General features: G+C 38.9%; 2 protein-coding genes and 1 long non-coding RNA gene across 32 annotated transcripts in view; 2 read left to right on the top strand and 1 right to left on the bottom strand.

Moving 5' to 3' along the window:
- Window positions 1-19,412, top strand: part of LOC136256562 (uncharacterized) — a 396,868-nt gene that overhangs the window by 241,741 nt on the left and 135,715 nt on the right. The window lies entirely within an intron of this gene.
- Window positions 1-19,412, bottom strand: part of LOC136256716 (AMP deaminase 2-like) — a 30,498-nt gene that overhangs the window by 1,854 nt on the left and 9,232 nt on the right. For 27 of the 30 annotated variants that reach the window (XM_066049778.1, XM_066049766.1, XM_066049804.1 and 24 more), the window contains one exon: window positions 18,361-18,423. The exons of the other annotated variants lie outside the window; for them this stretch is intronic. In XM_066049778.1, the coding sequence (XP_065905850.1) occupies window positions 18,361-18,423 (63 nt within the window). The remainder of the gene's footprint in view (window positions 1-18,360; window positions 18,424-19,412) is intronic. 30 annotated transcript variants of the gene reach the window in all.
- Window positions 14,062-15,365, top strand: LOC136248533 (uncharacterized). Its single transcript, XR_010697765.1, has 3 exons — window positions 14,062-14,375; window positions 14,432-14,504; window positions 14,555-15,365. It is a non-coding gene; the product is annotated as an uncharacterized lncRNA (long non-coding RNA).

Genomic DNA, 19,412 nt, shown 5'->3' with positions numbered 1-19,412 from the left:
TAGCCCAGCTAGCCTGGCTACATACAAAATGGAGACCGGGCTACAACTGGGGCAGTGATTATATAGATGTTGATGCTGAAATCGATTGTGGGGATCGATAAATACTCACGTGATTAGAATGTACGACTTGGATTTCGCCATGAAAACTACTCAGCATTTTGTTATCCTCGACATCCTACAAGCTGAAAAACGTTGGGATAAGATGAGAATTAACTGCTGTAGTTCATTTACCAATCGTTTCTGCACATTTTCGAATATGGACATGTCCCCATCACGAAGCTACCACTCTGCACGGAGTAACCACTCTACAAGCAAGCTTACCTATCTAGGCCTTTAGTAAACTCTTTCATTATTCCATAAACAATTCAATAGCACTGATTAAAACATTAAACTCGTGTAACCGAAATTCTCTGTGATATCTCTAGGATCTGTCTGTTCATCGTAACCAAACGTACCAGCTGCTGACCCATAATCGAAAATTTTTGGTATGCATACAGCTGTATATAATACATCCAGAGGCTGCACTCATATTGGCTTGGGTGATCGATTACCCTATACAGGCTATCAGCCTGATAAGTGTTACATATTAGCTATAACACAGGGCATGAGGGCCTTACCTGATATATATGCCTGACCGCCTGAGGTCCGCAGGCACAAGGGCAGTCGGGCATACATATCAGGCCAAGCCCTCATGCCCATGTTACAACTATTACATATGCACATGTACCTGCGTGTTCACACCTCAACTGCAATAACAGTTCAGTATACTTTTGCCTATATGTAGGGTGTATTGTAGCAGTGTCGGAGGTAACACATTTCTTAGTATTATAATTACCCTTTGTGCAATGTATCGAAGTATGTTATAAAAAACTACTTAAGTTTAGTTATTTACAAATAGGGCCGAAATGATCATGGTTTTTTAGCATTCGAGTACTCCCTGTAGTTAACGATCAAGTACTCACAAATACTAGCTACTTATAGACATACCATGTGACATGTTTTATACTCAGTTTACATCTTTTAGTAACAACAATGATACACACACTGTATTAAAGTACTGATGTTAGTGTTCCTGACAAGACATTGTGGCAATCAAACTCTACAGCGTTCATTGTGTCACTCCCTGATAGCAGATGAATAATGTATGTCATGTGCTCTTAACAAATACTCGAGTATCAATTTTACCAACTGAGTACCAAAATCCTTAACTGAGTACTGAACTGAGTACTTGGGTATTGCATATTATTATTTTTACAAATGTAATGCGTTAACAAAATTACTGTAACAACTTGAATATAAAGTGATTTTATTACTACAAGTAAGGAAGTTACTAATCTTGTTACTAATCAATTGAGAAACACCTAGCCACAATGAAGTAACAAATCATCGCAGTTACTTTCTCTTGAATATAATTATAACCAAGATTCACACATTTTACAATAGCAAGATCATGTCACGTGATAAGATGGTAGTGGCACACGTGACAGCTTAAGGTTGTACACACAAAGTTAGAGAAGTACAACGTCAAATGTATTAGCCACAGGTACAATTAATTATGTACTATAACTTTTCTGACCACTAGACACTAAAAACCATAAAAACTCAGTAAGAAAAATCCATGGTAATGTGTTTTTATGAATGTGTGTATATGCATGTGTGCTGGTGTATACGTGTGCATGTGTGTGTGTCAGTGCGTGAGTACAAGTTTAGAGAGAACACAAAATCATACAATCAATGGTATCAGATCAAGATACTCAAATACTCTAATAAAACAGTCAACAGCCAATACACTCTGATACTAGTATCACTGCTGACTGCTACATTCTATAAACATTATTAGTTGTACCAGATGTGTTCTCCCCAGCCAAACAAAGGACAGGTATGCACAGTGTAGCAGATCTCTTTAAAATATTATGTATGTGTGTGCTGTATGCACACAAAAATCTCATTATCAAACGTTGTATGTATTAAAAACAACCTGTGTGGTAGGAGCAACCTTGTGGTTAATAGAGTGTATTCATGTGACATCACAAGTGAGGCATTTATTTAAGGCATGTTCGGCATTTATTAGAGACATGTGATAACCACCTATGACTGGGTAACAACATATTAGAAGCATCAACATTGTACTTCCTGATGTAGCAGTGGAACGTTTCATCTTGTGTAGGGACTTGGCGGGCTCCATGATCATTTCTCACAAACCATACTAATTACACTCATATCCTTGTGATACTTAATTCTCCATTGATAGGCGACTACTGCACTGCCATTAAGTGGCTGTTCAGTGCACATGTGATGGTGAGAGGATGTGCTGAAAATTGTTTCGTTTTGGCACATGGTTTGTTGACACCTGAGGTAGAGAGAAAACCAAATCGTAGCAGTATGACAATAGTCTATTAATTCGATAACGACATACTATAAGCAAAATGGAGTAGCTGGTCTGATTTTTGAAATATTCACAACAGTACCCGCCATATTGTGATATGTGTGGGTGAACAGATAGGAAGTTCTATTGCGATATCAAAAAGTGACCAGTTACGAGGTTGTACTTCTAGTATGCTATTACCCATCCATTGGTGATTACCACATAGCCACAAATTGGCTGCTGCTGTACCAGGTCTGATGGAAAAAAACAAAACGTGATATTTTTGAATTGTAGCAATGGCTTCTTTCCATGCATATTTTAAGTGTCTCGTTTATGATTTCTTTGTGAATACTGTCTATAGTTTTTACCAGTTTAAATGCACATACAGCTGCACCATTCTTCTCTATTAGAAACTCTAGCAGTGCAATGTATGCTACAGGGTATTTGGGAACTCATGAATTACACAATTGATGTAATTATAATGCAAAAAATAATTTGGGTGAGCCTGAGCAAGCCCAAGCATTGTCAGTTGAGCTGTATGTACAGTACATTGCACACACAAAATGTCTTGAAGAAACTAGAAAGCCACACACTTGGTAGCAAAAGTGGTATGTGCGTATGTTGCATACTCAAAAATTTCCTGATGAACCCATGGACTGATATATGGAAAGATGGTAGAGATCAACATTACAGTCCATGCTAAGAAGGACCGAAGAATCAAAGACAATAGCCAGGTGCTCTGGATAGGAACAGAGTGTCAACGGAGAGTGACACCTAGTAGTGAACAGTGAAGGCACAGGTAGCCACAGTTCAACTTAGAAAGGAAAACCGTGCAACATTTGTGTATGGAGTACCTAACTGGAATACATTCAGTAAAAGTACTCAAGACACTTGCCTTTATCAACACCAATCAATAGGTCTCTATCATCAGTGCCATTATTTGAACAAAAGAAAAGTGAACTTGCCACAGTGATTTGTGTATTATATACAATGGGTTTTACACTTCTTCCTTTTTTATCCTTTTACTTTTTGTGCCCATCAGGAAAAAACCAAAGTGCAATTCCACCCTCTAAAACAACAAAACTGTATTGTAAGCGTCCAGTCAACAAATTCAACACCTTGACAATTGTCATGGTCTACAACTTATACAGAGTTAGATAGCTAAGCTCCACCCTCATCTAGCACCTATACCCACACACCCTGCACTGTACACATTCACATTGGTATGTAGCTGCTGTTATAGACAATTAGGCCATTATTTTGCTGTTGTAGCTAATTAGCATTATTACGCATGTGCCCTTTTTCTTGACACATTAATTAGAATAACATGGCGGTCAACACGCGTTTCGTTTCTTCGTTACATGGCGCCCAACGTGGGGCAACCGAGTCCTGAATTCCTTGGTGCCGGGTGTGAATAGGCACCCCGAAAGGTAGTCCGTGTGTTTCGTATAGATTTGTTGTTCTCGGCTGTACTTGTAGAAAGATCCCAGCTGAGAGTACGCACCCAAGATCGCCGCCATGTCTGAACAGTTAGAAAGACTGAAGCAACGAAGAAAGGGCCACCGTGGAGTTGTAACCAGGTTGATAAAGGAAGCTGCTTCGTTGCTTGAAGGAGAAAGAGTTGAGAAATCTATCACTCGTTTACGTATTATCGACGAACAGTTAACAGAAAAGCTCAAGGTATTACGAGGTTTTGATGAAGATATGGTAACATTAATAGACGTGAAAGAAATCGAGAATGATGTGCTGGAGGCGGAAGCTATTGCTGATAAGGTTTCACAATTATGTGGCGAGATCAAAGCATATCTTAAGAAGCCCGATACGTTGCCAGTTGGTATGTCTACTGATGCTTCCGTTACAGAGACGAGCGAAATCACTCGAAGAAACACTCCAAGGTTAGATGAAAGTAGAGTTAGACCTAAGTTACCAAAGTTGTACCTGCCTAAATTTTCCGGAGAGGTAATTCATTTTCAGTCATTTTGGGAAAGCTTTACTTCTGCAGTACATCAAAATCCTGATTTATCAGTGATTGACAAGTTTAATTACCTCAAAGGACTTGTAGAAGGACCTGCGGCCAGTGCAATACAAGGACTCACACTGTCGGAAGGTAACTATGCAGCAGCTTTGGAGTTGCTAAAGGAACGATTTGGGAAGAAACAAAACATCATCGCAGCCCACATGGAAGAACTTGTGAAACTACCTAACTGTAATGGAGATAAAGCTGTTCAGATTCGTTTAGTGTACAACAAAATTAATGTGAATGTCCGAGCACTTGAAGCGTTAGGAATTGCCCGTGAACAATATGGTTGTTTATTGATCCCTGTGATAATGACCAAGTTACCATACAACATCTGTCTACAGATAGCTCGACTTATAAAGAGGGATGTATGGGTTGTGGATGAACTCTTGGAGGTAATAAAGAATGAAGTTGAAGCCAGGGAAATGAGTGAGAGCATGAAATTTTTTGATACCAGAAATATGGACCAGCAAAAGAGATTGCCACCACCCACTGCAGCTTCCTTACTAGTGCAAGAGGATAAGTCGAAGCGTAAGGTGCAATGTATATTTTGCAAAGCTGAACATTATTCAGCCAGCTGTGAAAAGATAAATACTATTTCAGGAAGGGTGGCAGTATTGAAAAGAGAAGGTCGTTGTTTTCTTTGTTTGAGTAATGGTCACCACGTTTCTGAATGTTCTGTGAATAGGCGATGTCGTAAGTGCGGAAGGAAGCACCATCAGTCCCTGTGTGAACAGAGTATTGCTCCAGAGCCACACAAAGAGGCCAGTGGTACCACCGAAGGAAGTGACACCTCCACACCCAAAGTAACCACTGTAGCAAGGTGCAAGAATGAAGTTTTACTACAGACTGCTCGCACTTTTGCCTACACAGCAAATAGTGATTTAGTACTTGTGAGAATACTGATGGATGCTGGAAGTCAGCGCTCATACCTGTCTAATGAGCTAAAGATGAGGCTGAAATTGAAACCCCTGAAACAAGAAACTTTGACGGTGAACACATTCGGAAGTGAAGAGTTCAATAAGAAAAAATGTGACTTGGTTAAAGTTAGACTGCAAGCAAAGCAAGGCAAGGATGTAGAGATTACAGCACTAAGCTACCATGCCATCTGTTCACCATTGCAAATACCTGTCCAGCCACAGCAATATTCCCACTTACAAGAATTAGACCTAGCAGATACAAGTGCTTCCAAGCATTCGTCTGACAAAGTTGATATGCTCATTGGATCAGATTTCTATTGGGATATTGTCACTGGAGACATTAAACGTGGAAATGAAGGGCCAACTGCTGTGAGTAGCAAGTTTGGATGGCTTCTATCTGGACCAGTCAATGCAGGAAACAAAGAAGTGAATTATGCATTGTCTAATTTGGTAATAGAAGGAGTTGGTTCACTCAGTGAACAGTGTAGTGACCAAGATTTGAGTAATGACTTGCACCGTTTCTGGGAGACCGAGTCAATCGGTATAGCTGAAGAAACCCAGACGGCTTCCATGAGTTCTTTGTTTGTTGATTTGAAATATGATTGGATCCTGGGCAGATACCAGGTCACTCTTCCTTGGAAAACAGATTTCAGACCTCAAGGCAATGGTTATGAAATATCCGTGGCTAGACTTAATCAGTTAAGAAGCAAGTTACAAAAGGATAAATCTCTATTTCAACAGTATGATGCAACTTTCAAGATGCAGGTACAGGATGGTATTATAGAGCATATCCCTAGCAAAACACACCAAGATGGCTGTTATTTTTTACCTCACCATGCTGTCATAAAGACTGACAGAGAGACCACCAAATTGAGAATTGTCTTTGATGCATCAGCCAAAGCCAACAAAACATCACTTTCATTAAATGACTGCTTAGAGAAAGGACCAAATGGGATACCGCACATATTTAGTTTACTCTTGAACTTTCGAAGTCACCCAATTGGTCTTACTGCTGACATAGAAAAGGCATTCCATCAAATTGTCATAGACCCAAAGGATCGTGATGCTCTGAGATTTTTGTGGATTGATGACATTTTGAAGCCAATGCCTGAGGTAATACAATACCGATTTTGTCAACTAGTATTTGGTTTAACACCTAGTCCAGCAATTTTGACAGAAACAATCCAATACCACTTGACCCGTTTTCTGCTTAAGGAACCAGAGATCGCAGAATTACTGTCACAGTCTTTTTATGTAGATGATCTCATCTGTGGTGTGCAAAATGAAGAACAAGGAATCCATACATATGAGAAGGCCAGACAACTCATAGCAAGTGGAGGATTCAACCTCCGCAAGTGGAGGATTCAACCTCCGCAAGTGGAGAACCAATTCAGAGTCCTTACAGCAAAAAAATTGATTCCACAGATAATACCACAATTCCAAGTGAAGTTGAAGGTGTTAAGATACTTGGTCTTACCTGGGATACAAAAACAGATGATTTCCACTTCAGTTTTAAAGATGTCATGATGTTTGCCAAGTCATTACCACCTACTAAGCGGTCAGTCTTAAAGACATCCTCTAAATTGTTTGATCCGCTAGGACTCTTTAGTCCAATTATCATTGCAGCCAAGATTCTGTTCCAGATTTTGTGCAAGGACAAGGTGGATTGGGACCAAACGTTAACTGAACCATCATTAACTAAGTGGGAGCAGTTTACAAATGACCTAGATGTGATGTCACAGATAAGCGTCCCAAGATATTATCACATCAGAGAGCTGACGCCTGCCGCATTGGAAATTAATGGATTCAGTGATGCCTCAGAAAAGGCCTATGCAGCAGTCGTTTATTTGAGGTCTGCTTATAATGATGGAACGGTGAGTACATGTGTAATGGCATCAAAAACCCGTGTTGCACCTATAAAAGGGCAAACCATACCTAGGCTAGAATTGTTGGGAGCTACCATACTTTCTCGATTGGTCAATACTATCTTGAAGTCTCTGCCTATAAGGCCACAAGTATACTGTTGGACAGACTCAATGACAGTGTTGTGCTGGATCAAAAACCACCGCCATTGGAAGCAGTACGTACAGATTCGAGTAGCAGAGATACGCCAGTTTACGGGAGAGAGCTGGAGATTTTGCCCAGGATTGAAGAATCCAGCAGACATACCATCCAGATCGTGTACAGCTAGTGAGCTGATATCCAATGAGCTATGGTGGAATGGTCCAAATTTTTTGAAACAAGATCCTGACAAGTGGCCTGATCACCCCACACAATATGAATGTACAGCGGCTAGTGCAGAATTAGTGAAGAACTCACCAGTCATAGTACACTCGATAATATCAGTTGCAGAAGACAGAGATGAAGTTTTAAATCTTGAAGCCATATTTGACCTGAAAAGGTACAATTCTAAGCTTAAAGTGTTAAGAGTGACGGGAACTGTGTTGAAATTTGCCAACTTGTTGAAATCTAAAAACGGAACAGAAGTATCAAAAGATTTGAATGGTGAGGAATTGAGAGAGGCTGAGAACCTATGGATCAGATCAATACAGAAGAACTCCTTCCCAGAAGAGCACAAACAATTACAGAAGGGTAAGACAGTTACCTACAAGAGGCAATTCCAATTTTTAAGTGATCAGAAATTTATCCGTTGTAAAGGACACTTAGGTAATGCAAACCTATCAGAAACTATGAAGTACCCAGTATTGTTACCAACAAAACACTACTTTACTGAGCTGTTAATTAGAGAGAGTCACAAATTAGTGCATCACGATGGTGTCTCAGAGACATTGGCTTCCTTACGTGAACATTACTGGATTTTCAGAGGCCGTGAAGCTGTAAAGAAGATTATAAGACGATGTAATGTATGCAGACGTTATGAAGGTAGACCATACTCCGGACCACAGATACCTGATCTTCCAACTGAGCGAGTAAGTGAAGACCCACCCTTCAACAATATAGGGGTAGATTTTGCTGGACCTTTGTATGTTCGGAGTGGTGCAGGGACACAGAGTAGTAAGGCATACATTTGTTTATTTACGTGTGCCTCCACTCGAGCATTGCATTTAGAGGTTACTGATGGCATGACATCTACCACTTTCTTGTTAGCTTTCAGACGCTTTTGTAGCAGGAGAGGAGTACCATCACTTGTTATGTCAGATAATGCAAAAACGTTTAAGCATTGTGCTAAGGAAGTGATGAAGGTGGTACGATCAGAAGAAGTCCATCAACACCTGACAAACAAACAGATCCGATGGATGTTTATTGCAGAGAAGGCCCCCTGGTGGGGGGGATTTTGGGAGAGAATGGTTAGAAGTGTGAAACGTTGCTTGAGGAAGGTCGTGGGAAAATCCACTTTAAGGTTTGATGAGTTGGTGACAACTGTTACAGAAATTGAGGCAACACTGAACAATAGACCCTTGACCTACGTGCAGGATGATGATGAAGGTGTGTCCTATGCTCTAACCCCAGCTAGTTTAGTCTATGGATGAAGGTTAGCTACTACACCCAATGGATGTCAATTTGAGGTTTCAAGTACTAACAAAACACTGACTAAACGAGCGAAACACCAATTTCGTGTGCTGAACAGTTTTACTCGACAATGGCAGAAAGATTATCTGTTAAGCTTACAAGAACGAAGAGCAATCAAGACACCTAATGACAATGCTAGGAGGATACAAGTTGGAGATATTGTGATACTAAAAGAAGATGGAACAGCCAAATGTTTGTGGAAATTAGCTAAGGTGACTGAAACACTAGAAGGACGAGATGGAAAGGTTAGATCAGCAAAGATTCAGGTACTAAGCAAGGAGAAAGTCATCAATCTAAGGCGTCCAATACAACATTTGATATGGTTAGAAGCAGATGTTTGACTGGTTGTGATTATCTTTTATGTTCGTGTAACTTTTTGATTTCGCGGGGTAATCAAAACCCCCCGGGAATGTTATAGACAATTAGGCCATTATTTTGCTGTTGTAGCTAATTAGCATTATTACGCATGCGCCCTTTTTCTTGACACATTAATTAGAATAACATGGCGGTCAACACGTGTTTCGTTTCTTCGTTACAGCTGCCAAGCGTGGCTACCAGTTTACTTAATACCATGTAGAAATACCACTACTTACAAACCACAATAATTATATGAAACTATACCTACTACAGAACAAAGACTAAATATAACAAGGCATGACCTAGTAGAGGGTGGGGGCCCGTACAGTGCAAAATTTTAGACTCACTGTGCCCACGTGAGCCTAAGGGAAAAACCCATAGAGGAGTGCCTGTACCAAAATAGCGTACCCGTACGCCAAGCAGCATCCCTCTATACTATAGGAGAAATTTTATGTACCCTATGTAAAATGTCTCCCATATATTACAGGAGAAATTTTGTGTGCCCTACACAAAATTTACTATGTTCTACGCAAAGTGCTGTCATTCCATAGCACCTAAAGAATAGGTAGAGCGGTAAAACTGTCAACATCAAAGTCAACTTGTTGCTTTAAGCACATCAAAGGAATTTCAAGTAGAGTGGTACTGTACCACTCTTTAGTGATCTACTGAGAAAGTTTGCATACCCTATCGAAAATACCATACCATTTAAGTAGGGATCCCCTTGTTCTAAAGGAGACAGGTGCCTCTTATCAACAGCAAGGTCAACAGCTGGAGGCACACAGAGATGCTTGGATCTAGAACGCAATCCCCTGATACACATAACTGAAGAGCGCAAAGCCTACCCATAACCACAGAATATGAGGAACTCCACTTCTTACTGAGCAAATGGGCAAGATGTTTATAAGTAATGGTATCTGCAAAAAAAGTATTTACCATTGGCTAATAAACCACCTTTGATGAAGACATACAAGTTTGCCATTTCTTTGTTATCAATCTTTTAACACCTTATTTGGTCTCATTTAATTGTCCAATATATGCCACCTATTGGAGATTATAAAAGCTTCAGAAAACTAGGTCAGCCACACATCATTAACAACATGAAGAGTGATTGCAGTGAAGCTGGAGAGGATATTCAGAATAGCCAAAGAGAAGAGGATGAATATGGAGAAGAGAATCCCTACTGTATCCAAGACAGTTATCCTCAACTAATAGAATCAGCTAAGCCAGACAATTCAGTTTGGGAAGATAATGAAGGTAAGTGATTAACATTGATTTACCATCATTTACTCATATTCCAATATTTTCTAGATACATGTGAAAATTGCCTGCAACTACACTGTGATCAGTGTAACAAGTTACTGTAACATGTGTGCAACACTCAGACATGAGCATTCAAGTAGAGCTAGCCATAAGCTGAGACAAATCATTCCAAGGGAAACCAGTGAAAGTAGTTAGATTACAGATTAGTGATTATTTATGTACTTGAATATTTCTACTGTTTAATAACAGACCAGCTGCAAGCACACATAACAGGCATGGCCATTAAGCATTTTGGAGTTGGTGAAGTTAAATAATGGCAATTACTAATATCTTCATGTCTGGAAGGAAGAGACACTCTTGTAGTTCAACCAACAGGGTCAGGAAAAAATCTTTGCTTTCAGTTAGTACCATTCATTAATGGAAAGATGACCATAGTGTTGACTCCAACAATCAGTCTAATGAAAGACCAGTGCTGCAACTTACAAGAGAAAGGTGTTCCAGCAACCTATACAGGAAGCAGCCAAAGTGATCCACATATTGATGACAAAATAAGAAATGGAGAATTCAAAATTATTTTCATAACTCCAGAAAAAAATTTCAACAGTGATGGTTGCCCATCAGGTATATTCTGCCAGCTTATGGATGAAGGGCATATTGGATTAGTAGTGATTGATGAAGCACATTTAATCAACAGCTGGAAAAACTTCAGGTATATATCATATAAATTGGCTGTTATAAGGTAATTGTTGTCAGTGGTAGCCTCAAAGTTATAAATTGTCATTCTTTCAGTGCAACTCTGCAATTCTAATAAGGTGTTATTTTAATAATTATATATCAACTAAATATACAAACAAAAGACACTCATAAGTTACTTACCGTATTGCCTCGAATAGTGGCTGGTCTCGGATAGTGGCCTGGTCTCAAATAATAGCCTGGGTAAAAGTTGCCTACATGTTTATTTCACTGAAGTAGCTTTTCACCCAGGTCACTGGGTCTGGGTGAAAATTACTCGAAAGAAATAAACGCCTGGGACACTATTCAAGATAATACGGTACATGTACACATTCACTGATTTAATTATTTTGGTGCCTTTTTTGCACCATTTCATACAAATTCAGTACACTGCTGTATTATGATTAATATTAGCTAGCACAGATAATTCACATATTATACGTTTTGTGTCACATGTGATATAATTTTAGGCTGGCGTTTGGATACATTTTAAAGTTTTGCCAATCGTGCCACTGTCCAGTCGTGGCTCTTACTGCTACTGCTACTTCATCAGTTAGACAAGAAATTATCAACTTCTTTAGAAATCCAGTCCAGTCAGTTGCAAGTGTCAACCAAAACAATATCTTCTATAGTTGCTATCAATTAGAGTTGCTGTAAAATTGTATGTATGGTATGTCAGATTGAGACTATTGAATTACATCATACACATGTACTGTACATTGTTCTAGGTGAAGACCGATACACACAAATGTGTAAGCAGATTAGTCATGTTATAAGCAGCAAAGACCAGCGAGCAATCATCTATGTAGATTTTGTTAAAGATGCAGCTCCACTAGCCATCTCACTTCGTCAAGCTAGATACAGTACATGAAGTTATCATAGACAGAAACTTTCATCACATGATAAGCTACAGTCTATTGAAGCCTGGAGAAATGGATCTGTAAAAGTCATGGTGTGCACAACGGCATTTGGTATGGGAACTGATCAGCCAGATGTGGAAATTGTGATACGAATTGGATGTCCACCTGCACTGGAGTCAATGGTTCAAGAATTTGGAAGGGCTGAAAGAGATGGACGACTTGCTAAAGGTACACAAATTTTCCATTATTTTTTAATAGGTATGTGCCAAACATATGTAGGTGTTTTGTTTTATCAAGACATTGACTTTTATCATGCTACTTTCTGGTCAAAGTCAGACGAGGGTGTTTTGCATTCATTTTCACAGTCATGGAGGTATGTTATATCCATGTGCTGTGCATTAATTACTGTGGTGTATAATAGTACTGTATAGTAGGGATCATGGAGGTTTAGGTTTTCCTGCCCAAAAAATGATGACTTCCTTTATTTCATTACTTTCTTGTTTATTATCGATTTGCTCCTTGTGGTGGAGTCAAAAGGTGCACAATGTACACAGATGGATGCTCCTATGTTGTCCTTACCAATGAAATAAAGTTGTGCAGTCAGCACCCTGATTCACCAATAGTACGTTCAGGGAATTGTCCATTTGAATTCTTTTACTTTTGGCCTGAGAATGCTAAGGATATGAGAAGGTGGCTAACTGGACTAGTTAGATCTGACATGCATGAATCTGACATGCATGAATCTGATCTGCATAACCATCCGCATTACAAAGAGAAGAAAATTCCAGTAAAAAAAGGTAGACATGGATGTTAGAAGAGCAGTAATAGAAAATCCTCACTTGAAAACATCAGATTTATTGACAGGTATGCTCTATCAGCCATCTTCAACCATTAACCACAACTGATATTTTTTTGTTGTAGGGAAAGGAATGGATTACATTCCAGGCATGGCATGTTTAGCAGCAACCAACAGATCTAAAATCAAAAACATCAGATTAAACACTTTACGAGATGCAAAGTCTAACCTGGATGCACGATCTGCTATACTAAGCTTTGAAGCAAAAGCGAAGAAATATGATCAATCCATGATAGATAAGATAGAAAGTGAACTTAACAAATACATGTATAATATGTATTGCTATCCCATTCTTAGGCAAGAATCTGGATCATTATGGCAAACTTGCTCATCCTTATATACGTAAGTATGGAATCGCAGATGATTTCACTTGGGTGCTGGTTATGAGCCCATTAATGTCGGAAGTTTTAAGCACATCACAGTTTATTGAAGTAGACATTACATACAAGAGTTGCTTTGAGCTTCCATACTTGCTCAACGTAGTGGCATTCAATTACATAACCATGAGATGTATATATCATCTCAAATGTCTCATTCATTTTGTTTATACTTACCATACAGGGATGGTTGTTTCTCGTGTTCGGATGAATCATATAGATGCAAATGCTTATGCCCGGTGCTTTAGAGCAATATTTGAGCAAACTGGTGAAGACCATCCCTCCTTTAAGGTTGGGAGTCATTGATTGGAATAATTGCCGATTGGTCTGATCAGCAAGTGAATGGATTACAAATGGTATTTGGTAAGAGCACTGCTGAAAGCATTCTTAAAGGATGTCAGGTAAGGATGGTACAATGTATCAGTTGAAAGGGGATGTAGATACCATTTTAAATACAGGTACACTTCATTCGATCTGTTCAATGGGTTGCTAAGAAGTTAAGTAATCAGAATAAGAAGCACTGAGAAATATTTGTCACAATTTATCAACAAATTCTAAAGGCCAAAACCGCAGCTGAAGTGATGACACTGTTTGCAATAATGAAAGGAGAATGTTCTGTATCCAAAGCAAACTTACCAAAACAAGTGACTAGTGAAATAATAGTAGAGTGGAAACAGACAGCAGCATGAGTGGAATAGTGGACAAGAAAATGTCACTTGTGTAAGCAATACTATTTTTTTGTTAACAAGTATATGATTAGATGTTTATACACAGCCATGCTCAGTCACCACTTTTCCACCATGAGTGAACAATTCAACAGCCTGCCCACTTCAACCAATGCTGTCGAGTCCTACAATCAGTTGTCAAAAGTTAACAAGCCTGAAATTCTTTGTGTGGCATTGCTAACAACTTACAAGATTGATATGGCTTCCGCTCTTGAGCACATGGCAAGGAGTGACGGGTTGTCAACAGATTACAGTGAAAGGAATGATGAATACAGATTAAGAAAAACAATGCTGTCAAAAAGTCCCGTGTAAAAAGGAAATGTCAAATTGAAGATGATGAGGGGCCACCAGACAAGCAAAGACATTTTCATCAAGGTAAGATGTGTTTAAATAGCCTCACGTGTAATTATTTCATGAATGTACACTTTTAGTAAGCAATAAAAGGCCAAAGAATAGCAGTGTCAAGAAATCACCAGTTGTAAAAAAACAGTCAATTACAAGATGGTAACAATAGCACAAAAAAATATAGTGAAATTACATTGTACATTAACTAGATCCAACTCTATGGATACGTCATCTTCGTCTACATGATGAGCAAAAGATTATATTGCAACAGAAATTATGGCTAGATGATATCATGGTGAATGTAGCTTGCAAACTGCTCAGACAACAATTTCCTGATAAGAAAGGATTGCAATCACCACTAGGAGGTGCAATTCAAATATTGTATATACGATGTGATCACTGGGTGTGCATCCAAGTGAACCAAGACAAGACACTTGTTGAAGTATATGATAGCAAATACTTATCACTACCTACGGAAGCAGTGGATCAAATTCTGCAATTAATACAAACAGAACAGGACAGTGTAACAATTACCTGTAAGAAGATGTAAGAACAAGAAGGTGATGATGCATGTGGAACATTTGCTATTGCAGTAGCCACCTCATTGTGGCATGGAAATGATCTAACCAGTATAGTGTGGAAGCAGAGTTTGATGTGACAACATATTTTAGAATGTTTTGAAGCAGGCCAGATGACTCCATTTCCTTTGGACATCCAAAGAGTAAAGAATGTGAAGGAATCTGGACATAACAGCGAGATAAAAAGCACATTTACATATCACATCCACTGCAATGATACAAATCCAGGGATGTTATGAAGTCTTGCTCCGAATGTGCAAAGTGGTTTCATCCCAAATGTGTGGGAATCCCTATTTCTGATTTGTGTAATCCTTGGACATGCAGCAATTGTAATTAAATAGTCTTTAGCCATTTTCGTCATACGATAAGCAGCATTAACATCACAGTTTTATATCAGTATTCTGTTTGTCTCCACCATATTCTATCACCAATAGCAGGGTACAATGGAAGGATGAGTTCATGATGCATGCAATATAGCTGTTGCAATTGGCAAAAAGACATGCTTCAGGCAAGCCGGTAGCATAATAGTAATACTGGTCAACTTATGGCTGAAGACATCAGTATGTTAGCAAAAATATCAGATGAATAGAAACTTTTAAATGCTAACCAATGCTGCCACGGTGCCATGCAGGTATTGTGAGGCTGGTTTGGGGTGAGATTTTTGGCCAAAAATCTGTCAAATATTCCTAATCTTCATCCCTAATACAGATACTATATTATACTGTATGATGTGGAAGACAAGAGACATTTTGCATTTGCGTACACAAAATGAGACATATTGACTTTGATATCATAAACAACATCTCACTAAGTCATGTCATGCCACATCATAAAGTTAATTCTCTCCATTGATGGCCAAGCAACCAGCTCACAGTACGAATATGGTGACTCAACATTATCACCAACACAGCACAGGTTGTTTGCTTACCAAACCCTCTTGCACAACCAAGCAAAATGTCTATGTACGCAAAACATATGGGAGAAATTTTGCATCAGATATGCAAATTTCTAAAAAAAAAATTGTAATATAGGAGAGACGTTTTGCATACATACCCTATGCAAAATTTCTTCTCTATTATATGGGAGACATTTTGCAAAGGGTACGCAAAATCTCTCCTAAAATATAGAGGGGTGCTGCTTGGCGTAGGGGTACGCTATTTCTGTACAAGCACTACTCTATATATAGGAGAAATTTTGCGCAGGGGTATGCAAAATTTCTCCTATATATATATAGGGAGGTACGCATCTAAAGGAATAACAATTTTTTCTATTCGCATAGCTATGAACAAAACAACTGAGCATTCAATTATTCTTTAATCATGTTTTTCTGTTCAATAAGTACTGAACCTTTGCTAGGGAGCAAGGAAAAGACTGACAGTTTCTATCTCTTCTGAAATAAAAAATTTACGTCATAAATATGCCACATTGTTCAGAAGATTATATTTCAAGACTGGCTTTATCCATCTGATCACAGCATACAAAGTGCTAACGAATATTCAAATAGTGTCTTAACGAATCAAATTGTATTATGCCGACCATTTAGCCAAAAAACAGAATAATTGTGTCAGCACTACTACAGACATATTCCTACTTGTACAGTTATTGAAGTCAAAATAGCACAAACAACAAACACTATCCATACTCTCCAGTATGCAGATTGGCTCAAACAACATTGTCAATACTCCCCAGTACTCAGACTGGCACAAATAACACTAATAAAAATGAGACCATAATAGTAATTATAAGTTCAGTCGGTAAACCATTACTAAGAAAACAACCCTACAAGTAATATTTTGTTACTAATGGAAACTAAACCCACAATCGATCCTTTGCTATTTCGATCCACTGCTTTGATCACCATAGATCTGTGCAGCCTTGGCACAAACACCCTGGGCCAAAGAAACTCTGCTTCTTATAACATCCACAACTGAGGGTTATACAGCCTTTCTTGCAGCCACACTCTTCGAGCAAGAAATCCATTGTATGTTGTATTACTTGTTGCACCTCAGCCACTTTCCAGTCTATTCCGTAGGTGCCATCAGGCTGATAAATCCAACCACTCTGTTAGGGAGAAGAAAGGGATAAGTAAGCATCAGGGAATGCTGAGTTTCTCCACACTTGTGCCGCCCAGCAGGTTCGTAACCAGTGCCTCCATAGAGAAGTATATGATGGTATCTTTTCCTCATTATCCAAAGCAGCCAGGTGCTTTATATAGTTAGCATTCATATAGCCACCTCTCCAGCTGCTCCAGCACAGGAAGTAGAGGAGATATGAGAAGGACAAGTAACTGTATTTCATGATAGCGTCACATCCATGCATGCATGCAAGCGCAACATTCATCGCTGCCAGGTGCATTCACTATGCGAGTCACTCTGTATTTATGAGTCACTAAAAATTTGGCACCTTGAAGGGGTGAGATCTGTAGGCAACCAGTGCCTGCAGCTCACCACATGTACATGTACAGTATTTAAATCAACTCATAGTGTCTGAAAGTTAGTTGGTGGTGGAAATTTGTAGCATTTGCTATAAGGGCATAGATAATGATAAGCACAGTGATCCTGTATGTATGTAAAAGTAAGTGCCTTAAAAACTACAAATTTTTATGCACAAAATGAAGTGGCAATGACACCCCTCAAACCAGCCACATGGTTAGTATGACATTTGTGACCTAATTTTAAAACGGTGATATATGCACATTTATCAAAATCTATTTTATTAGTTCTTTGTTGTTTACAAGGACAGAGGAATGGATTGGCTAAGTTTCAGCTTCACAAGATAAGCAGTGTGGGAAATACAGTAGTAGTCACAAGGACGAGCGAATAAATCAATATGTACAGAAGACATCGAGAATATAATCTTAAGGCGCTTACGTAAGCCATCATAACTTACTGATACAATATCAGAGTTGAAGTTTTGCTCATTGTATTTGCCATGAATTTGTGAATCCACCAAGGTATGGAGTTTTTGCCAAAGGTATTCTTCTGTGATCCGGAAAGAAGGCAAATTTATTGAAGAAAAATCGTCATAAATTTTTTCGTCCCCGCAACGTAAACAAACATTTGTAACTCAGAAACCCACCTGTTTATGAAGATGAAACAGGAATTTTGAACTCCCTAAAAACTTGGGGTAAAAACTTGTGTATCTTTTTTTCTTCTGAAGCTTGCATTTTAACTCATTGTTTTAGAATACATTTTATTACAAAAGTACTATTGTGCATAGATCGACGGTTTTCTAAAATTAGATCACATTTTATAATTCACGCAGTCCCTCTTTATGGTACTATTGTAATCATGTATTCTCAAATAGTACTGCCTTTGACACTTTGTTCTGTGCCATTCTAATCAAAGCCTTTGTTTCCAGCTGTTTTATTTACCAGTAGTTTGTCAACTACATAAATAACTTCACACTACTACAACACAAGTGTCAACAGTTCTTACAGCATGAACATCAAGGTTGTCCACATACAAGTCATATGCTTTCAATTGCAAATCATCAAATACCTAAAAATGAAATTACAAAACACACTGTAATACACACCCACATGTATCATAGTGCTGTATAGTAGGGATCATGGAAGTTGTCCAAGAATATTATCTAAAAACCAGCCTCACTTTTCCTTCATAACAGCTTGGCTTGGCATAATTATTGTATTATGAAGGAACAGATATGCCAGATAGACGTCAGTCATCTGAGAGACAGGGTAATTGATGAACACCATGATTTGGTTTTCGCAGGTAACTTTGCCACCAAGAAGATAGCTCAGAGAATCAGTCAGTATTTCTACTGGAGAGGGCTGAAGAGTCAAGTGTACAAGAAGTGCGAATCCTGCGTTACCTGTGCGTCAGTTAGAGGGCAAGGGCACCAAGGGAGACCCCCTCTGGTAAGTATACCTGTTGGTGGTGCTTTTGAATGCATAGGAATGGACTTTATTGAGCTAGAGTGTAGTAAAGCTGGTAATAAATATGCTCTTGTATTACAAGATTATTTGACTAAGTGGCCCGAGGTCTATGCAGTACCAAACAGGAAAGTTGAGACAGTGGTCAAATGTTTACTAGATGTTGTGTGGAAACATGGAGTTCCTCTAAGGATCATACATGACCGGGCTGCAGAATTTCTATCAGAAGTTGTACAGGAAGTAGCGACACTACTGGGGGTGTCTCAATTGCCCACATCTGGTGGACATCCACAGACAGACGGGCTTGTGGAGAGATTCACTCGAACTCTTAAACAGATGTTATCAAAGCTGGTGAGTAAGGGGTGGTCGTGATTGGGATCAGTTGTTGGGACCAGTCTTGTTTGCATACAGAACCACACTGCATTCTTCAACTGGAATGTCACCATTTTACCTGATGTATGGGAGGGACCCCAAATTACCATCATCTCTAGATTTTCAGACACCAGTGGTAAAGTTTTCAATTATTGAAACTGAGTATGACAAGGGACTTGAGAGAGAACTTAAACAGGCCAGACAGTTGGCGAAACAACATAT

Source organism: Dysidea avara, chromosome 1 (genome assembly GCF_963678975.1).
Source record: "Dysidea avara chromosome 1, odDysAvar1.4, whole genome shotgun sequence".
NCBI classification, from domain to species: Eukaryota; Metazoa; Porifera; class Demospongiae; order Dictyoceratida; family Dysideidae; genus Dysidea; species Dysidea avara.
This window is presented reverse-complemented; position numbering and strand designations above follow the sequence as displayed.